The following is a 23,636-nucleotide window of genomic DNA, read 5'->3' on the forward strand; positions in this document are numbered from 1 at the left end:
TCTCATCATGACAGGTATGTGGAGTTAGTTGGTATTGGTCATATTACTCAAGTGAGGATTTTGCTTGAGTTACCGACTAATTCTAGTTTACAGATATGGACTCGAGATTGTTATATTGGCATTTGGGATTCAGTTGACTGGAGATCTTTAACACTTTTTGGTAGTAGTGTTTGTTTAGGTGCTATCATGGATTTGATTAGCAGATTGCATGGTGTTGTCTGATGTTGGTATTAGTTTTTATACACCGGTGTTGGGCTTTGTTCATATATCCAGTCGACCATACTTGCTGGAATGTGTTGATGATCTTTCATATTTGGTAGTGTGTACAAATGAGTCCCAGGATCATATTGGCATTAATGACATCCAGGAGGATGCAGTGGGTAGTTTTGAAGACTTAGTTTCCTTGGGTACAAAGGAGTTGGACAGCAGTGCTATAGCTTTTGATACTCTGTTTGTTGATATGAGCTTTAGAGTTAATTCACAAGATATGGATGGTAATACTCTAGAGACTAGTAACTTTGAGGATACTCCTTTAGACAATGCATCAGAGGAGGTTTGTAGGAGACAATCAAGCTAGTGCCATCATGTGTCTAATCAGTTGAGAGTTAGTGAGCGAGACATTGCTATTACTTGCCAACATTTCGATGTTGCTCGTCAATTGTTAGCAGTTTATGGATGGGGTTCTCCTACTAGTGATGAGCAGGTAGGCAGTTATCTTTCCTTGACAGAGTTCCACTCTTTATGGGAGACTATCCAAATTCTGAGACAGAATTATATGCAATTGGTAGCCGACAGAGATTATCTTATGGAGTGGGGGAGTACAACATACGATGCATTATTGGCCAAGGAAGATGAGGTGAGTGAGCTTACTCAGCAACTCGAGGTGACTTTTGAGATTATTGAGAGTACACAATTGGCTTTCGAGGAGTCACAGTTTCATTTGGCTAAGGTGACCACGAAATTAGAGCGACTACAGTCTTTACTTGATTCTATACAGTCACAAACTGTTGTGTTTGGTGATCCGAGGATGTCCATGGTCGAGATTGTCAGAGACAATGGAGATGGGGATGCATCCATCCTTGATACTAACATTGGCATATCAGGTTCATTCCCACTAGAGTCAGTTTCAATTGAGTTGGGTGCTGTAGCAGATTGTTGTATGCCTGACATGGTGGTGGCCTCTAGTACTGATGGCATAGAGACTAGAGATGTATCAAAGATCATGTGTGATGTTGGTGAGCTGGCAGTTGGCATGGTTCCTGCTAGTAATACTACTCCCTTGGTGATATCTTCAAAGGTAGTAGTCAGTACCAACATGGTTAATGATCAATTGTAGTTAGTTTCATTTGGATTGCAGTCTAAGCCACTGACTGAGATTGGCGCATTCTATCAACATTACATTGTGAGGTATGCTCATCAATTCACCTTTGATGACCATGTTGATGAGATGATGATACAGAGATGTATTTTGGTTCCTAATGCTTATCATCAGTTATGGAATAGTTTAACGCCTCGGGATGAGAGTTGTGATAGGCACGACATGGCGATAGGTTCTGTAGTTGATAGCTTGATAATACATGACTTAGAGCAGGAGCTTTGGAGTGATGCTTTAGCAGGTGTTGTTATTGATTCTACTCCTTTGGCTATGACATCTCCTGACTTAGCTGGTGATCAGTCACAGTGGGTTGTATCACTTGTTCATGCAATGCATGGGAGTTATGGTTATGAGACAGTGGTCGGTGATTTGCAGAGTTGTGTTAACTGTAGGAGTTGTACAGTGTGTGGATTCTCCATACATGGTATAGTTTCATTCAGGAGCATTCACCATTGTTGCAGAGTTGGATTGTACATTCCGTATAGGCCAATGGGATGCGTTGATGGTATTTACTATGTTGGCAATTTGATTTATCCACTTTACTTGGGTTATGATGTTCTAAGAGTTTGTGTCTCATGGGTTTCTGACTGTGGTAGTGTTGATTTTGGAGTTTGGTTGAGCTATAATTGTCAGTTTGGTTATGGATTCCTCTTGGTTATATTGCAGAGGGTATTGCAGGAGCTTGTGTTAATTGATAGTAGTATAGTTCATGACTACATTTGGGATCCAAGTGGATTGATTGGTTTATTGTTCAGCCATTGCTTGAGGACAAGCAATATTTGGGAGGGGAGGACTTGTCATGTCCCTTTTCCAAATAATTAAAAATAATAATCTTTCCTAAGGCAAGCAGGCCCAAAAAGGTGAAGTTTCAGAAAAAGGGGATAATATTTCGAAGCTAATGGACTAATAAATGAAAATTATTATTAAAATATGTTTTATTAACCCCTCTTGGACATGAGTTAGGGTTATGCCCTCTTTTAAGGAGTTTGGAGGCATTTTGGGCTCATTCCAGAACTTGATTTTTGCTCATTTCTTTGTTATTCTTCAGAGGCTGCCAAACCTGTGGAGAAGGAGACCCAAGAATGGGAGTTTTCAAGTTTCTAGGAAGGCTAAGGATGGGAGTTTGAAACCATTCCATGTGCATGCTCATGCAGAGTTTGCCTTTGTGCTGAACAATGCAGATTTGTGATTTTTCGGGTGTGTTTTTGTAAGAGTTTGGTGTTTCCGGTTGAGTATTTCATATCAGTTTGAGTTGCTGCTATATTTGAGACTTTTAGATGTTAAAATAGAGCTAAATATATGTATTTGGTCATGATTATACTTCTGTGATAGATTATTAGTGTTTTTGTGGTGTTTTTGAGCTATTCTATGTTGTTTTTGGGAGCTCGATGAGCATTATTTTTATCCTCCATTTGGGAGCTGTTGTGTAAATGTTATACAGATCTGAAAATGTCATTTTGTAGGCTATTATGCTGCTGAAATTTCTATAAAAATGTCCACTTTCAGATTTACTAATAATATGTGAAGCTATGAAGTTTTTGGCACTATTTCCGGCATACCCGATTTGGGGTTTATTGAGAAATTGGTGGATCTTTGAAAGATTGGTTGTTTGATCTTAAAGATCTGGTTAGAGGCTTGAAATATCATATAAAATCAAAAAAGGGATATTTCAAAATCCTTTTAGCTGAAACCATTTACATGCATCTAATTCATTTAATAAACATGAAAGTAAAGACATGCATGAAAATAGATAACACACAAATTTGGTAACCCATAAACCCTCCAAAATGAGAAGGTAAAACTGGGGTGGGGATGACACCCACAAAGTAGTACTAAAACAATGTGTAATTGTTCAAGGTTACAATGTTTGACCACTTCCAATAGTCTGCCCTGTGAAAGGCTTGTCCTGTTAAAGACTTTACACCCTGTTAAAAGTGACCTGGTTAAAGGATTTCACTACCCTGCTAAAAATAGGCTTGGTTAAAGGACTTTAATACATTCACTTGGAATGCCACCCTGTTAAAGGATTTACAAATGGATTCTAGACCAACCTAAGTCCATAGGATTTCCATATCTAATACAATTGCTAGAGAGTATTAGAAAGTCTTTGACCTGATAACTTGCAATCCTCAATTGTTGATTCCAGATCCTTGTTTTTCTTTGTCTACTCTGATCCTTGTTTGATCTAATATGTCACTCTTCGAGGTTCTGATACACTGTTCTTCAACAACTGGATTCTACAATGCTGCTTTGTTCTTCACTAAGTCTTTACACTCTTCTACACTTTGCTATAATTCACCCATGCACTTCTTTCTCATGTATCCTCTCTCTTGCATAATGGGGCTTTATTCTCCTTTGAAAGATTTTGAAGACTTAGGGTTAGGTATCAATCTACGATCAATATTAAATCTTCATTTCCCACTCATTTCTTGCATTTTTCCTATTGGTTGCATGCCTTCTCCATTTTCTTATTGGTTGCATGTTGATTGCTTAGGAAATGCAAAAGATTCAATCTTATCTTCAAGATCCTTCGAGATTCATCCTATGTCAGCTCCAAAAATAGTTTACACCTAAATTTGTGAAGGAACAAACTCATATGTTGATTCTGTGTTACTCGACACTTATTAGTTGTTGATGCTTGACACATATAGGAAAACTAGCTCACTTAGCTCCTATAGTAAATTTGTTTCACTCAGCATCTATAGTGACTCAACATCTATACTTTTCTCGACACTTGAACTTCACTCGGCACCTATTGAATTTTCTGACTCGACATACATTATAGCTTGGCTTCTGTATTATACTTGACATTAATTGAAGAATTGGTTAAGTGTGTTGACACTCAATTGTCAAAACCAATTTGAGACTAACATAGAGCTCTCCAAGAGCTTTTCGTTGACTACTCGAGGTCCAAAATTTGACTCTGTATGCCTAAGTTATGCCCTAATCTATGCTCAAAATAAATTTGGGCTCTTAAAATCTAACGAAGTGTCAAAATCACAAAACCAAACCTACACCAAGTTCTAGTGCTATGAATTAGCTTTCCAACACCTATAAGAAGGCTGAAATCCGATATCCAGAGAGAAAGTTATGGTCATTTTACTAAGACAGTCTTTTAATCAGTTTCTCTGCGATTTTTTTTTGTGACGAAAATTTTGACAGGATTAAATTTGATGGCCATCACGGGCTAAAACTAAAAAAAATCTTTGATTTCCTTTGAGCATGGCCAAACTAGGGCATATTATATATCAAAATTTATGGAAAATTCGACCCAAGTCTAATGGTGAGGTTTGTTTTTACCTAGGCAATCATTTCTCCCCCTAAAACCCTCACTTAAATGAAACATCCTAAAAAACCCTTTTGTCCAACAATTCCACATGCCCAAAATCTACCAACATCCCATCATAACAACAACCCCAAAAACCCTCAAATCTACAATAAACACTTATATATCTTGCCCTTTCTTTTATCCTCTCATGCATTCCCATGGATTCAATCTAGGGTTACAATAATAAAACCTAGCTCTGATACCACTTGTAAGGAAACTTGCAAGAAAGAATAATATAACAGTTTCCACATAACCCATAGTAGATTTGAAATAAATATGAAATTAAAATCCACATGTAGGAGAATAGACAACATACCCACAAAAATTGTGACACAAGATATACCTTGGGAAACCCTCATTAACGGAAAAATCCAACCTCCAAAAGCATCCATCACCATGTATTATTCAACAAAAACACCATTGCAATACAATCATGGAAGCCTTCAAAGCCATAGCCACCACCGAGCAATCTAAGTGAACAAGCATGAATCCACACATCTCATGAAATGCTTCCAACTTCACAAATGCTCCCTTGGCTAACCTGTAAAGCCTTGTCCCACTTGACTCTTTCCTTTTGCCCTTCTCACACCAACAACTCCCCTTATGTCTGCTTATATGGTAGCAAGTCCCACAAAACCACCAAGTGGTATTACATAAACCATGTGCTACCTAACCCATTGACCCCACATTTAATATTGGAATTTTAATTATTTTTCTCAATATTAAATAATTACACGAAATATTATCACAATGTTACGATACAACTCATCAAATATATCCTATGGGAATCTTTCTATGTTGCACACCCATCTAGGTGTGACATTACATAATAAAATAAAATAATACAATATAGCAATATTATTCAATGTGTGCAACACCTATTATCTCAACAGTTCTTGGGCATAAACTATACCCAATGGTGACCGAGCACTACTCCTTTAGTGATTGAGTCCACAACTACAAACCAAAATACCCCCAACATGCAGGATTGTAAACAACCCTAGGATGCTCTTGCATCAACAACCCATCATAATAACAAACCCTAAACCCTCACATTTGCAATAAAAACCTTATAGAACCCATATATCTTTCCCTTTCTTTCATTCTTTCATGCATTCCCATGGATTCAATCTATGATTACAATAGCAAAACCATATCTCTAATACCACCTATAAGGAAAATTCCAGCCAATAACACTAGAATTTCCACATAGTCCATAATAGATCTAAAATAAATAAGCACTTAAAATCCACATGCAAGAGAATAACCAACATACACACATAAATGTGACACAAGACATACCTCGGGAAACCCTCATTGAGGGAAAAAAAAAAAAAAAAACCCAGCCTTGAAAAGCATCCATCACCATGTATTATTCAACAAAACACCATTGCAATACAAGCATGGAAGCCTTTAAAGCCATACCCTAAACCAAAGAATAGATGTGAACAAGCACAAATCCACACATCCCATGCCATGCTTCCAACCTTCAGAAATGCTACCTTGGCTTAACTGTCTCACCTATCTCACATCAAAAACTACCCTTGTGGTTGCTTTTACAGAGGCAAGTTCTCACAAAACCACCAAGTTGTGCTACCAAAGCCCCACTGACCTACATTTAATATTGGGCATTTAATTTATTTTCCCCCAATATTAATAATTATATCAAATATTATCACAACATGTCAATATAACCCATAAGAATATTCCATAGGAATCTCTACATGTTGCACTTCTATTTAGGAATCTTTACATGAAATAATTAAATTGTCTGTGATGAAATAATACATACAATACCATTGATATTTTAAGAGATTAAGAAATGGCAAGTGCATTAGTTATCTAAATTGATTATCTAGACAATGATTTTTGGTTTGATAGTTAGCTCATGAGATGTTTTAAGATTTAAATTTTAACATTGGATAATGTAAAAAATAATTTATTTTAAATTAATTAAGTAATAAATATAATTTAATCTCTTGAATTGTGACAAAAATAATACAAATAATAATAATACCCTGACCAAGTATTGATTTTTACCCTTTATGGTATGCATGACCCCTTAACCACTTCCCTTGGTGGTTTCATTGATAGTTTTCCTCTTTTGTGCCGAAATTCTCACATTTGAAGTTTGGGTGGGATTGGTTGTGGTTCTTATCTGTGTGGTTTCTAGAATGGGTGGGGACCCTACTAGATCAAATCTTGATATGCATGAGCAACTCAAGACTGATGCAAACGTAAAGGAAATTTGCAATGTTGGTAGTGATGCAATCAAGAGGAAAGGCTTTTATCCTTCCCTTATGACGTTATATGATGATGTTTGTAAAAAAAAATATGAAACCAAGGAAGAGCAAATTAATTATGGGTACAAGTTGTAAATATTATATAAGTCAACAACCCAATCTACATTTAGGAGCAAAGAGACCTCGTAGACTAAGGATGACATAATGGGGGGAAATAAAAGCAAGGTGAGTGGAAAATCAAAGAACAACATGAAGGATAATGATATTAATGGAGGAGGAGACGCAATTTTCGAAAGCACAAAGAATTATTCTAATTACAGTCTCGACCATATTTTTTATAGATTGAAACTAGAAAGGGTCGAGTTGCATGATGAGGATGATGTTAACATGATTCAAAGGAGTTGCACTAATTGGCATTCTACGTCAACTAAGTTAAGGGTGCTAAAAACCAAAGTGATGGAGCCAAAGAGTAAGGTTATAAACTTGGGAAGGAAACGAGGAGTATGACCAGGTTCAACTTTCAGGAGATGTATATTTCATCTATTTCACCATGTCTATTGCAAAAGAAGGTGTAAAGGAATGACACATAAGAGCAAGGAAACTGCAAGGAGCAATTCAAATTCTCGATTGAGGACTGGAGTAATGTGTATCATTAAGATCATCAAGAATGAGAGGCTAGTAATCATGCATAGGTTGCTCTGGTACTTTATTGTTAATCTTACTGGTTGCCCATGATAACCACTTGTTAATTTCCCTTTTTTGTTGTAGATGGTAGACTATGGTTGCAAAGTGAACTCTTTAGTGGCTTTTAGTAGGCTATTAGTCATTATGACCTATATGCTTTTAGACTCCCTTTTGGATGTTGTCAGTTTGCTACTAGACTTTGCTTTCAATATGCTAGTGAATGTTCCTTGCTTTCGATGTTGCTACTGTCAGTATATTGATTATCTCTGTTGGTGATTTTCATGATGTTGGGTTGTAGTTTTGTAAGGGACAACACCCTTGTTTTCCTGCTCTTAACATAACAAAATTTTGATTGTTTTGAAGGAGTAAGAAGTTGTCAATGAATTAAATTTTATAATTTTATACGATATTACGAAATATAACATATCTATTTTTTAAGTGTCTTATTTTTGTATGGATGTAGTTTGATTTTTGAATTGCATACAAATATGTTATACAACATGAGGCCAATACAAACTATTTATGAATACATACACTATAAACTACATATAAAAGGTAAGTAACATAGAAATCTATTTTTTTGTTTAGAAACCACTTCCATATTAGAAATCAACTACAAAAGACCAAATTCTTAGAATTTGCTTTAAACATTCTCATGATATATTAAATTAGAATCTACATAACATTTTAATCAATAAAACTAAATCCATAATTAATTATTCATCTAATCATGTATAAAATAAATACCTACTCCATCACATTAACTCATATTCAAAGATTCCACTACCAAATACAAAAATATGAATTAATTAAAAACATATTATATGTTTTTATATCTTTATTGACCATAGATTTCTATAGTTTCAAATGGGAATGCTTTCATGACATAAAATCCTCTCCGAGAATCTTCTTAATATCTTTTCAGTGCGAGGGCAACATACTTGCACTGCAGAATCGAAAGTGTATTTCAAGGCAAAAAAAAACCAAGACACATTTTCCAACACGAAGTATATTAGACGACGTCACCATAATCGCAATCTTTATATGTAATCTCTATTTATAGAGAAAATTAGGAGATTGTGAACAAAACTTTATAGATAAATCATCAAAAACACATTTCATTGCTGCGGGCCTCCGGGAAGATTCGTCCGGAGGAATTTTATTTTCATATCCATGTTCTGCCCACGAATTAGAAATTGTCACTCTTTGTTCTATTACCCGGACAAAAATTATCATATTGCCGCCATAATTTACGAGACCCCTCAGGTTGCAGGGTTGAATCCCACTGTTCAGCTAACAAATTTTTTAAGAGAAACTACAATGGGGCGATGGAAACGGCTGGCAGAACTAGGACTAGCTGGGATTCGAAACAGCTTGCCAAATAGAAGCAACAGTAGCCGATTTATGACTGAAATTTACTGCCGTCGTCTGTATTCTACAAAGCTTTCTGCATTTAATCCTGTAAATAGTTATTGTTTGCCGTCGAGGTTAAATTACCTGAATTTGAGAACGCTTGCACAGTTTGGAGTTTTAGGAGAATGTAAGCGAGATTTCAAGCTCACCGCGGATTTGCATCTTGAGAACGGGCCGAACGTGCCACCGGCTGTGCCGGTTGAAAAACCACCGAATCCGCCGTTCCTTCCGAATACAAATCTGGTGCGCGCGCGTCCTGCCACTGGCGGGACGGGGGGAGGCGGTGTCGGGAAGGAAAGTTGGGGTGGTTCGACTCTTGGCAAGGCTTTGCCTACTCCAAGGGAAATTTGCGAGGCCCTTGACAAGTTTGTAATCGGCCAGGAGCGTGCTAAAAAGGTTTCAGTGAATTTTAACCCTCCCTTTCAGCGTTAGATTTGCTAAACATTAATAATTTCGTTCAATTTTGTTAATTTGAAGGTTTCAAGAACATATTTTTTCCTAAGCCTTACTAAAACTTTGTAAGAATTTGCAGTTTTGTTATATAATGTGCACCTTTTTTTTTCTAGCTTTATCCCTTCAGTAATTGGAGTTTTCAGTGTCTTTTAGAAGGAACCCTTGCCCACGGGGCTAAAACAGCGATCTGCCTCGGTATTTAATGCGTTCATTTCACAGTTTCTTGAATGAGACGGTGAAGCTTGCTCTGGATTGGTGCGTGTCTAGTTGTTCTCGAGGGTTTAAATCCTTTTTGTTATCGCCGGAATTCTCCATCATTCCTGTGTTATCTAGCTGGCTGGACTCAGGTCTTAATTATTAAATACAAACATTGTTTCTGTTCTATTGCCTTTCAAGTTAAATAACCTTCGAACGAGGTTCGAAAATTTGCCAGGCTCAGGAGGACAAAAAGATACTGAAATCTGGATTTTAGTAAATAAAAATAGTAAATTTTTTATAGGAAAAAGAAAATTATATACGATTCAGAAAAATCTGGCTGGCAAAAAATTTCGGATCAGCTGGATTTTCAACTTAGTTTATTAACTATAGTAAATAATGATTTGCATTTATTCTAAAAGCATTTTGATTTTTTCCCTTTAGGTTCATAAGGACGTGAATTCTTTTTAAAAGCTTCCCCATTTTTCTTCTAGGTCAATAATTACTTGCAATTTTTTTCTACAATTTATCTTTTCTCTAATTTGGAATGGTTAATTGTCCTATTTAGTGCTTTACGATGGATCACGCCTAGCTTTAACTCATGTATATTTATTCACTACTTTTCATTTTCTTTAGCTTTCCGAAATTTAATTTGAATTTGTAAATTTTCTAAAGAGCAGGTTTTTAGTGTAAGATATCAGTGATTTGAGTCTTTGTTAAGAAAATTCAAGTTTGAATAGTAATAGCGTGCAATTTTGTTACGTCAAATGTCTACTATGTAGAATAATTGGCGATGACGGCTTTCCCTACTTATTCTATAGCTTTCTTGAGTCATAATCATAATTTAAGGTCTCTAGCTAAAAATATGGACGGTTCTGTACCCCATTTTCACATTAGCCTTCGCTGTCTTCTACAATTGTTTTAGTCAGTTTTGTTTAATTGGAGGTTGCAGCTGTGATTATGAAGATTTTTTTTTCTGCTTTTCTTTTTACTTCACTAATACTAAACTTAATAATATTCTGCAACTTTATGAAATTTAAGGTCTCCAAAAATTTAATTTGTACCTTCTTTCCCTTATTTTTTCTCATCTTTATTGTGAATTTGGAATTTTATGAGATTGGTGTAAACAATGGAAATCTTTCCACCCTTTCAACTTTAGCTCAATGGAGTATTAATGATGATTTTTCAAGCTTGAAAACTGAAGGTTTGTCGTTCTGAATATGAATATTCCATTGTATGAGCTTTCTCATTAGTTTTCATAAAATGCACTCTGTAACCGTGCAATTTTGTCAGCTTGAAGGTTTCTTTGCTAATTATAGATGCCTTTCAAAATTCAGAAACTTGCAATTGTGCACAATATAAAAAATGAACGTTTTGTCTACCTCTTTCCTTCGATTTTCCTTTGATTTTCTTAAATTTTGTTAAGAATTTTCAATTTACTCAAGCTGATAGTTTGTATTGTAAAATATTAATATTTCTATATTGATTTTTTTAGTCTTTGTACAGTGTAAATATAATAAGAATTTGCAATTGTGTTTTACTGAAGGTCTCTGTATGGTATGAATTTTTATTTTTTAATTTTATTTTCATTTCCTTCCCCCCATCTTAATGATGTTATGGAAATTGAAGGTTTGTGGTGTAAGCTTGTGGTATTTTGTGTTCTTTTAATGCTTCTCAGTTTTGCGAGGTTTTAAAATAATCAACAATTTTATTAAATGGAACCACAGTGTCAAATATGAAGACATTTTCTGTTCATAGTTGCTGGAGCATTTTTTTGATTGAAAATAGATTTAGTAATATGCCAAAAACTATATCATATGTAACCTGTTTATTTCATAAGGGCTATGCAACTACTTGTGAGAGCACACATAACCTATGCCACTAATATCTGATAAATCATAATACAGATTGCTGGCCATGCAAGGCCAGTAAGGGATGTAAGCATATCCAAAGGAAACATTTATAGTTAGGAAATGACTAATCTAAATGCTAAATTGTAGCTTTTTATAGCTAGAAAATTGCCATTAGAGCACAACATTGAATATATTTGACAAAATTGTAGCTGTTCATGGCTGTTCCTTGAAATTTTTGTAGTCGCTATAGCAGTCTAAATAATTCTACCCCAGAGGATATTAAATTTCCTATAGGTCCTTGTTGGATATCACCACTTCAACCGAAAAATCCTTGACATGAAAATTTGTCGTCTCACTCTTATCCATATATCTTTTCAGTGTCTCTACAGAGTATGTGCTGTTGTATTGCCTCTGAAATTCACCGTAACTCCTTAGGAAGGGGATGTCTGATCTATCGAAAGGCCAATGCATGACTTATTTTATTTCTCTTGTGTTCACATCCACAGTGCCAATCTTTATCAGTTGGACAAACTTTCTTTTAAATATCTCCATAGTAATAGTCACAGACATTGAAATATCGTGAAAGTTGAGTGATTAGACTCACTAAATACCCTTCTACTGCCTTGGAAACATTCCTTATTTCTGTTTATAGATAAAAACATAGAATTTCAGTTGAAAGAAGAAGCCAAAAACAATTAAAATACATGTCATTATCAGGTAGACTACCACATGAAATTTCCTGCCACCTGACTCTACCTTTTTCCCCTCTTTCCATTCATGTTAGCACAGAAGAGATACTATATTTCTTTAGCGTAGAAACATTCAAAGAAAATATTTGGATGGTTTAAGGTTTCTCGCAGCTCATGCAATTATTCAAACCAGTGGAAGAGAAAGAACATGTTAATTTTTACAACATCATTAACTGTTTAAGGCATGCTTTCTTAGGTTAAGGTACATTAGACCACAATAAAGGGAATATTTTGCACCACTGCTTGCCAGACAATTTCAGGTTCCAGATTATTTAGATAGTGTGATGTCCATGGGTTCCAGCAGGGAATTTTATACGGTTTTGGTGCCAACTCGGTCCAGGTCAGATCCATCAAACCATGTGAAAATACAGAAAAATATCACTGTTAGGACCACAATGAATGGGTAATTGAGTATGTCCTCTGGTGGGATGGAAGAAAATCAAATTCAGAGCCTAAGGAGGCCCAAGATCTCAATTGCTCATTACATAGAATGCCATTGAGGGACTTGATGCCTTTCTTAAAGCAAGACTTTTCTGAACTACCTTGGAGCTGAGCTAGGGTTTACCTTAATGAAATTAATTCCACCATAGGGATCTATAGGGGTGGAAACTAATTTTATTATTAAATATTATCTGTAAGATACTATTTCTATTTTTCGTTATATCTCTAGTAAGTTTTCAGGCTCTCCATAGGCTTTCGGAGACATTAAGAACCAACAGGGGAGATAGAAAAGCTAGCAAACAAAAAGCCACAAAAGGGAAGAAGCTTCCAAAGCTTTGTCTTTTTTTGGAAGCTTCGGCTTGTTTTGGCACAAACAACGAGATATGTTCCTTTGTAGAACTTCCATGGCTCATTTGCTTTCATGGCTTTTAGTATCCATCTTATAGGTAGGGCTATGCCATTTCTATAAATCTTTAAGTTTATACCTCCTATTTCTTTACACAACTCTAGACCCACCTACTTGAGTAGTTCTTTTTGTTTCCTTTTCCGTCAAATCATATGAATTGCTTGATTATCTTTTGGGTCTTGTATATTTGATAGCTATTGGATAACCACACAGAGGAGTAATAGAGATTGTAAGACAAAGTTATTTGGCATACTTGTATTCTTCATGCTAAGGTTTTGCACAAATTGAATACTTAGGTCTGCCCTTGTTTGTGAGGGGAAAGACCATTTATCTTGGGGCTCATGATTGATTACTTAAGAGATAAAAACTAGCATGTGAAGCAATTGCAAACATGACTTTCTAGTTGGTAAGGGAGTTTTGAGTAAATATCTCCCTTTAAGAAGTAAAATTTGTGTGTTATTGGTAAAGGAAGGGAGAATATCTACCAATCTTAGGGCTAAAATCTTAGCAAGAATCTTGTATGAGACATTTATAAGGGTAATGGCTCTCCAGAATTTAAGGGCTTGTAACCCTCTTTAGGTGGTAGTTTGATTATTCCTTTGTTGATGTTACTACTTTAGGAGCCACTATTAATGGCTTCTTTGAAGACTCGCAACAAGCAATCACTCACCATTTCCACTCTTTTCTTGTGGAATTCCATGAGAAGACCATCTGTGCCTAGAAATTTATCATTACTTAGCACTTGAATATCCTTTTTAGGAGTGCAATTTCCTTGGAGATTTTCTTTTGGTATTATACAAAAAATTTGATCATTGTGACACTTGAGCGTTATTACCCTTAGATGTAAAGAGTTTTTTGTAGAAGCAATGGAATTGATATTCAACCTTTGTTGGGTTAGTAATAAGATTATTTTATGAACAAACATTGCCAATTTTTTCTTTTATGTTCTTCTCCTTAATGTCTCTAAATTAAAATATTGATCCTTTGTGGACATTGCCTACCTAGTTCATTGATGCTCTAGTTTGTAGTATGTGTGTTTGGATATGTTGCAGCTTTCTCAATAAGGTTTTGTTTCAGATTGGTTTTTCTTTCAGGTTTTATGTTAAATGTGCCATTTTGTAGGTCATATTCGTAGATTGGTTCACAACACAAAATGTACACAACAATGTAACATGGATTCAATTATACCAACATAATATTCATTACTAGTTCCAGAATACCAAAATGGTGAGGAAATGTTATTACTTTATTAACTACCAAAAACATGAGTACATCATCCATATTCCAAAGTTCTTATATAATGGCCGGTTGGTTGGGAAAACCAACGGAACCCAACCTGACAAAGCTCAACTAGTTCTAATTACAACATTAGTTTATTACATACTACTTTATCCCCCCCCCCCAAAAAAAGAAAAGAAAAGAAAAGTCATCTTCCAAATGACTACCAAATAGAACAAAAGGAAAATAAGATTTCAAGGAGGCTGTGAAGACATCCTTGGACTCGAGGCTCCACAGAGGTGTAGAAGATTTTGTTCAGTTGTCTTTTGTTTGGCACAAACTTCTTGCAGAACACACAATGCAGCCATCTTTTTTGCCTGCTGTTGTGAATTTCTCTTCTAGGGCAGCTTTCTCTACCTTACACTTGTCCTCTAGAGCAACTTTTTCTACCTCCCCTTGCCTTGCCAATCGTCCTACCAATTGCTTTTCCTGCTAATGTTCCAAGTATGTCCTTCTGAATGCTACTTCCATTTTTACAAGTGCATGTAAGAGAGATGGCTGTTCCTTGGCTAGAGGTATGGTGTATCGGGTAGTCCATCTGCAGCTATTTTCTTCTGCTTGTACCTATCCTGCTGAAGTAACCCCCAATTTGTATGGCAGTCCTTCATGAATGCTACTAAGGATTCAATTGCTCTAGCTATGGCCTCAAGGTTCTGACTCTTAGCTTGTTTTATAATCTCCTTAGTAGTATGTTCCATAACTTGTAATTCTTGGAGAAATTTTTCTGCTTTGTCTTCACCTTTGAAGGTCCCTTGCTCTCACTTTGTATTTTGTTTTGTCTTCTTGTTACCTCCAGGGGGTCGGTGAAGGTGGAGGTACCATCCCCTCTTCTTTAAGCAATTTATTTGCCTCCTCTAATACTATCTCCTCAATTCGTGCTATTCTGGCTTCTTCTGCCTCGACTAGTATGTCCTCCTCAATTGGTGCCATTTTGGTTTCTTTTGCTTGTTTCTCATTCTGCGCATACATTTTTTTCGTGGGTTGTACGACCAAGGCAATAGGATGTGCTACTTCTATACCTTGCAGGGTGTGCAGTCTTACCTTATGCCCACACTTTCTCTGATACCTAAGATTTATCACTTTAGTATGAGTCTGCTGATTTGCAAGAACCAAGTTTACCACTCCTAGCAATGAAATTGTTGTTGCTCCCCATGGAGGAACCTTTGGTTGTCTACTGCCTTTACCCTCCTTTGTATTGTTGCCCTCCATGGTATGGACACCTCCCTTCGTACTAGTGGTGGTATGCCCCTCTTACGTACTAGTCATAGTACAAATGCCTCCGTTGCAATGTTGGTACATTTGCTTTCCTATTGCGGACCTGTATGAGCTTCTTTTGTACTCTTGGCTTCAACACTCTTAATCTCACCTTAGTGAATCTCGGTATACTTAGATACCTCGCTTGGCGATGGTCCTTCTATTATTGGTAGAAAAGTGATATCCAGGCGTGTCCTTCAAGTCGCTGAAACAGATTTCTTCGTTCTCCGAATTTGAAGATGTGTCTATGCTAGTCTTATCCTCCTCGGAACTGCCCTCCATAGTCTCTTCTTGACTTGAGCTCTCAATAGGCGCTACTTGTACGACTACCTGTATTGGTTTCTTTTTCCGTGCTTCTCTTATTGCGAAAGTGTCCATGTGAACCCAATATATCATGGAACCCAATATATCATGGCTGGTTTGTAGGGTTCCACTCTATTTGTTGGAACCAATGCCCCTCTATGTTTAACGACTACCTGAGTACGAACGGCTTCCAAGAATAAGGCTATGGCATGGTGTGGCATGTAGAATGCCTTATGCTTCAACTCCATGAATTCTTGTGATCTTTCTGAGAGAAACTCTGCCCAATTATACACTTGTCCCCTATTTAATCCATCCACCACAGGTAACATCCATAGGGCAATCTCTGATATACGACTTTTGGCTATAAGCTTGCTTTTAACCAAGTCTACAATGCATCATCATTCTTCACTGGCTATCAAGATTTTCTTTAGGCCTTGGATATTCTTTTTGTTGAGAATGCTCTCCCGCTCCTCTGTTCTGAGATCTTTTCTGCACATTAACTCTAGCCACTCTTTTTTTCCTCCATTTTCATTAGGATTTTTGTCAATTCTTGTCCTTGGTTGGGAATGCCGAAAACCTTGTTTATCTCTTTAGTCAAGTAATAGATTGTTAGAGTTAGCTGGGATTACTAGACTATGAACTTATGAGCTTTCGTATCAGAGCCTACCACCATGGTTCGTAATATAGATTCACACTACTTAAAAAAAGAAGGGCATGAAAGCTATTTTGTCTACCTTCGGTCTGCGTAGGGCCTTTTTGAGGGAGTGATTATCTTCTGTATTTTCCCACTAGGTGTGACATTTGCTTCCCAAGACACTTTCAAAAGTGACATTATACGTAGTAGTCTTTTCCACAATTTTTCCTTTGTTCTTTTCAGTGGACATCTTCTTCTCCCTCACCTGCAAGACTTCATTGCCCTTCTTGGAATCAATGATTTTGCCTCTGCTGGGGCTCTCAATACTTATCTTTACTATTTTCTCGTGTTGTGCAAGTATCTAACTACTTTTAATCTTCCAATAGTTTTTGTTCTCTAGGTGGCTGCGTTTGATTCCTTCTTTGAATGGTATTGTTTTCAAAATATGCTTCTTGTCCGTTAGTCGTGCAGTTCTTCTTTGATAATGCTTCTATTCTACCAAGTGTCTCCATATGTCGTCCTTTTCTGCTTGTACGACTCCACACTACTGCATACAATGCTTTCTCTTCTCTGTACACGAGTGTGTAGTACGCTGCCCCTTTCAGTTCGTACGCTGACCTCTCCAGCTCGTATGATTGAATTGCCGTGTGTTTCTTGTACGACTCTTTGTGTACTTGTAGTCTATATGTCACACCTTGTCCCTCTACCTCGTACGGTACTCCTTATTTCTCCAATCCATATGGTAGCTCCAACTCACATGACCCCCCTTTGTGTAGCTCGTACGCCAACTTTATGTCATCCTTTGTGTATGCGGAATAAGCTTGACAATTTGTGTATGAGTCTGGTGTTCGTATGGGTCCCTTCTACTTGCTAGGCTGTCGTCTGCACCTTGTTTCTCCTCTTGATCCGACGTACTATACTTTGGACACCAATTCTGCTTACAACACTTGCTCTTCTCCTTGGTGCAACTCTTCTAGTCTTCCATACATGTACACCGATACTTTGGCAAGTCTCCCTTAGTATAATGTTTTCCTCTCCTTCCCATTGGATTTATACAAGCCAAGGTGAAAATTTACTATATTTTCTTTAGCTTTTTCTTTTACTTATTACCCTTTGTCTTTGTTTTCTTGTATGCCTATACAATAGATAGAACTTGACTCCGCCCTTTCCTTATAGCGTTTTAATTTGGACCCGTTGACTAGGTCCTTTATGGGGTTATTATCCAAGGTAGACAACTTTATTGCTTCATTGTCCTTTACTTCCAGAATTCGTTACGGTCCTAGCCATCTTATTTTGAGCTTGCTCGGTTTTATTTCATTTTTACCATTATATTTGAGTACTAGCTAGCCCTCCTTAAAATTCATGTTCTTCAAATTTTTATCATGCTAGAATTTTCGTCTTCTTTGTGCCATCGCCCATTGAGCTAGTGTCCTTTCATATAGTTTTATTAGAGTATTGAGTCTTTCGCTTAAACTCTCCAAATCTCCTAGTCTGTGTTCATTTGCTATTCTTAGACTTAGCATCATATATTCCATTGGCATCACCGCTGCTTGCCCTTACATTAAGTGAAAGGGCTTTGTCCAGTGGTGGCCTTGTAGGTAGTCCTATAAGCCCATAGAACTGCTGGAAGCCTTTCCTCCCATTCTCTATTCTCAACTCCACAAGTCTTGTATAAAATTGTTACCAATATTTTGTTTGTGGCCTTTGCTTGGCCATTTGCCCTCAGATAGTACAGACTAGAGAAAGAATAGAAAATTTTGTACTCACTTGTCATTGTTTCGATTTCTTGATTGACAAAGTGCACCCCTCTATTACTTGTTAATTGTAGTGGCATACCAAACCCTTTTACTATCTTATCATAGAGAAATTTGGTCGTACTCAGTGCGGTGTTGTCCGAGAGGTCTCATGCCTCTGCCTATTTTGTAAGATATTCCGTTGCCACCACTATGTATTTGAATATGTGGTTATTGCTAGCCGACAAGGGCCCTATAAAGTCCAACCCCCATTGTTCGAATAATTCTTGTGGTTGTGAGGGAAATAGTGGCACAAAGTCTCTTTTTAGAGGTTTGCCTACCCTTTGACACACGTCACAACTCGGGCACCATTCTGGAGCATTTCCATACACTGTGGGCCACCAGACTCAGTCAACAACACTTTTCGAACTGTCATATCAGTTCCCATATGACCTCTTGCTAACCCTTTGTGGGATCTTCTCAGAACTCTCGGGATTTCTTCCTCCATGACACATCTTAATACTTCATCCAGCCCCATCTTATACAACAGTTCGTTAATCAACTGGAATGTCCCGCTTTTAAGTGCAATTTTTCTCCTCTTTGCTGTTGGCATGTCTCTCGAGAAGGTAGCAGTTGACAGGTACTGTCTGATCCCTTCGTACCATTAGGGTAGTATGACAATTTGAAATCGATGGACATTAGAGAAGTCCTCGTTTACTCTGCTTCTTGAGGCTTCCCCTGACTTGATTCTTGATAGTTGGTTGACAATTACACGACATTTCCTTAGCCGAACTATGATGTTGAAAGTAAATTCTTGCAACATAATTAGCCACCTAATAACTCTTTTTTGAATCACAGATTTATTCACGAGATACATAAGTGCTTGATGATCATCAAAAAATGTAAAGGGCGTAACTAATAATTAATGCCTACATTTCTGAACTGCATAAACCATACCTAATGCTTCCCTTTCAATAGTATTGTAATTCCGCTCTAATTTTGATAAGGTACACTAGATGATCCAATCCTTCCTTCCTAGTTTGTGCTAGGGTGATGCCTATTGCATAATTAGATGCATCTACATGGACATGGAATTCTTTGTTCCAGTCAGGGTATATGAAAATCAGAGCACCCACTAATCTCTTCTTTAGCTCCTAAAAAGCCTCCTCCTGTTCTTCCTCCCAAGAAAACCATTCTCCTTTTCTAGTTAGTTTGTCTAAGGGTAGAGATACTTTCACGAATCCTTTTATAAATCTTTTGTTGTACGCTACATCCCTCAAGAAGGACTTGACACCAATTACATCCAATGGAGCTTCTATATCTAGAGTGACTTTGATCTTGTCAGGATCTGTTTTCAACCCTTCTTTGCATACTGTATGGCTTAGAAGTCTGCCTTGTAGAACCATAAATCTGCATTTATTGGGATTCAAGGCCAGCTTGCCCTTTGACATCGATCCATGCATTCTCCAATGACCTTGAGGTGGTGCTTCTTTCCATTGTAAATTGACTAGTCATCCAGGAAGGCTTGGAAATTCCCAACAGACATACCATCGAAGATATGCAATATGATCCTTTGAAAGCTAGCTGGTGCATTGCACAACCCAAATGGCATCCTGTTATAAGCATACACCTTGTCTTCAACTACAAATGTGTTTTTTAGCTTATCCTCCTCAGCAATGTTAATTTGGTTATATCATGAAAACCCGTCCAAGAAGGAGTACATTTCATGGCTGGCCACCTCTTCTAGGATGCTATCAATAAAAGGGATTGGGAAAGGATATTTTATAGTTACTGCATTCAAGCATTTGAACTTGACACATCCGAATTTGATTCTTGTCCTTCTTCATTGATATAACTACAGGGGATACCCACTTACTGCTTTTTACTTCAAATATTATACCAGCCTCGAGCATTGTTGTGATCTCTTATTGAACCTTGGTTGCATAGTTCTTATCATTCGGTACGGCCGTTTGCACATTGGTCTTGCTCCTGGTATTAGTGGTATTCGATGGACATGCAATTTTGGGGGCACTCCTTTCAAGTTCTTGTACGTCCATGCAAAGACGTCCTCATATTCTAGGAAAATTTTAAAAGCTGCCACCTTCAACACCGGATCCTAGTCATCCCCTATGTAAATCTCCTTGGGTTGGTCCTTCTCACCTAGGTTTATTGTTTGCAACTTAGCCTCCTTGTATTAAACTTTCTTCTCAAATATATGTGCTGTTTTATTATTGAGGGTTGTGATACCTTCCATGTATTCCTTATAGGCTGCTGGGTAGCTTTCATCTGATTCAGCCTCTTTGATTTGCGACATATTACACTCTAGCTAGAATACTTCATAGTCTCCCATCTGCTAGTGAAAGAGGCCGTTTAGGGAGTTTGTTTCATCTTCTGAGGACTCTCTAAGTTAGAGCACTCCCTCTTCATCTGGTTCTACTCCTCCTTCTCCCTCTCCCTCTAAATCGGATTTCAGGTCCTGACTTATAGATTGGTTCCTTAGATCTATTGTGTACTTTCTCCAATCTACCTCTATGGACATGGTATTTCTCTTCCAATTATGGGTGGCCTTTGCTGTGACTAACCATCCTCTCTCTAACAACTCATCATACCCTTTCTTCTCTAGGATAATCACCACAAAGTCCATGAGGAACTATTGTGTACCAATCACTACCTCCCCATCAAAGTTTCTATTGGCTTAATTCCATGCCGGTCTACACCCACCATTTGGAATATGGGTGGCCAAAGTGTAGGTTTTCCTATTGCCTTCCAACTTCCAAGGCTTCTTAGGTAGGACGTTCACATCGGAACCTCCATCGACGATAGTATTTGATAGCTTACATCCCATTATTTCCATTTCGACCATTGCAGGTGTCCTTCCAATTCCTATGGTGAATAGGGTGTTGGTTTCTTTTCTTGCTTGCACTTCCTGTTTTTTCTCTTCCCTGGAGAGTACTGCTTTGACACTTGCTCCTTGTGTTATTGCTACCCACAATTGAGGTAGCATTTCAAACAGATCTACAATCTTCATGGTGATGGTGGTCTCTAGTACTTGTTTCATGATGCTTGGTATCGGCTGGGTATTTGGGAGTTTAATTGTACTTGCTTCCCCTTCCTTTGTCTTGTTATCTCTAATGTCCTTTTGGGCTTCCTGAAATCTTTCTTTCTCTGTAGCTACATCCAGATATTCAAGTTTCTTGGCCTACATTCTTGTGATAGCTAATACTTCACTTTCTGCTTTTGCAATATCGAGCATGTTTACCCCCTTTAGTCTAGGGCAATTGGCATCCTCATGATTACTTGGTCTGCACCATTTACACAACATTCCTCTGTTCTGTCCTCCATTGTTTTGGCAGTCCCGTGCAAAATGCCCCCATTCATTGCATTGCCTACATTGAATCATGGGTGTTCCTTTAGAATCATACTAGATTGCTCTCTTGGGTGTGTTGTTATTGCTTCCCTCGCCTATTGTTTCTATACCCTCCAGGTGAAGCTTTTGTATTTGTGTTTTGTGGAGGGGTGGAAGACAATGTGGATTGTTTTCCTTGTGTGAAGAATGCTTGCGCATTTCGTGGCTTTAGATTGTAGGGACTGTCCATGATTGTGTGGCCTAACACCTGACAGATGTCACATAAGGCTTTGTGCAGACATGTTCCTTTTTTGCAATTAGTGCACCATAGTTCCCTCCTTTCTCTTTTCTCCTTAGTTCCTGTTACTTCCTTCATTAGCCACATCATATCTTTCCTTAGGGCTTGGATGGTCTTAGATTCATCCTCGCTCTCTTTTGAACTTTCACTCTTGCCACCATGTCTCTTGGCTTTGGAGGTTTTGTTCTCACTTTCTATATCCATTGCGCGGGTGCATTCGTCGACAAAGGATGATGGTGATACAACTTTCATTTTTCTTCCTAAGGACGAGGTTAGCCCTTTGATGAACCACCTCTTTTTCAATCCATCCACAGGTTTGCTGTCCAACTTCCCTATCAATTCCTTGAGTCTCTTGCTATATGCTTTGACAAATTCATTTTTCCCTTGCCATGTATTATAAATTTTAGTGACTATCTCATCATCGTCATGAAGTTGCCTAAATTCCTCCTCAAAGGTGTCCCGGAGGTCCTTCCCTGTGTTCTTTGTGGCCTCCAAGTCTGTATACCAGTCAATAGCTATACCATATAGTTATACATGTATAATGATTTGCGGAGTTCTTCGATCCTTCCCCATTAAATCTAGGGAGTTTTTGTTTATCTAACGCCATTTTCCTACCACTCTTTCCTCCTGTCGGGATGCCTCCTCTTGCCGGGATTCCACCTCTTGCCATGATGCCTCCTCCTACTGTGATGCTCCCTCTTGTTGGGATGCTCCCTCTTGCCGGGATGCCCCCTTCTAGTGGGCTAGAACCGTGGGTTTGTGGTCTACTAATATCTTCCTCCTCTTGTGATTCTCCTTTTGTGTGGTTGGAACTTTGTTCCTGGTGATGTTATCTTCGTGCGGGGGTTTTAGGATTCTTTCACCCTTCTTTCCTGGTGTTTCCTGAAATAGCCAAGTTGGCTATACCTTCTATTGTGTTTTCAACCAACCTTTCTTCGATCTAATTTGTAGTTTGGGGGTTGTTCACCAGTCCCCTTAAGTTGCGACGTCTTTGCTCCTGTTGGTGGAGATGCAGAGTTCACAGGGCGGCTTCTTCCTCGGTTTCTTCCTCTGGCACTCTCTTGGGATATTTATTTGGAAGCAAGGACATGAATTGTTTTAGTGCCTGGCTATCTTCCTTGGATTGTCACACTCCAGTTCTCGTGTCCTTTTGGCGAATTGATCGAGCACTTGTTGTCTTCTTCGTTCTCTTTTTGTTTCGGCTCTTTCTTCCTCCACACATACCAAATTTCTTGCCAGTAGTTGAGGAATTTGACCAAGTAGATCGTACACCGCTGGTGGTACTAAAAGCTCTTCCCTTACCATGCTTTCTGGAACTGCTCTCTTTTGGGCTTCCCTTTTCACGTTTGGTCAATTGAAACTTCCCAGGCTACCACTAGATCTCGTGTCACTTGATCTTCTTTTGTTATTTCCTCCTCTTCTCCGTCATTGTTTGTTACTTGTATATGTGGTAGGAAGGGTCTTCCCATTACTCCATCCTACCTAGTTGATGACCTCTAGGTTCAGACTTCGGCAACAACGCCAAAATGTAGATTGATTCTACACAACAATGTAACATAGATTCAATAATACCAACATAATAATCATTACTAGTACTAGAATACCAAAATGGCGAGGAAATGTTATTGCTTTGTTGATTACCAAAAACAT

The 23,636-nt window shown here is 37.8% G+C and overlaps 1 protein-coding gene across 1 annotated transcript in view; it reads left to right on the forward strand.

Annotated features, from left to right (window-relative positions):
• Positions 1 to 8,756: 8,756 nt before the first annotated feature.
• The window catches only part of LOC149570161 (CLP protease regulatory subunit CLPX1, mitochondrial-like), an 87,460-nt gene continuing 72,580 nt past the window's right edge, over positions 8,757 to 23,636 (forward strand). The window contains exon 1 of the mRNA XM_089822822.1: positions 8,757 to 9,439. Within this exon, the coding sequence (XP_089678948.1) occupies positions 8,804 to 9,439 (636 nt within the window). The 5' untranslated portion in view covers positions 8,757 to 8,803. The remainder of the gene's footprint in view (positions 9,440 to 23,636) is intronic.

This window comes from Cupressus sempervirens, chromosome 3, assembly GCF_028749045.1.
Source record: "Cupressus sempervirens isolate cs-2001-9-10 chromosome 3, ASM2874904v1, whole genome shotgun sequence".
In the NCBI taxonomy this organism is placed as follows: domain Eukaryota; kingdom Viridiplantae; phylum Streptophyta; class Pinopsida; order Cupressales; family Cupressaceae; genus Cupressus; species Cupressus sempervirens.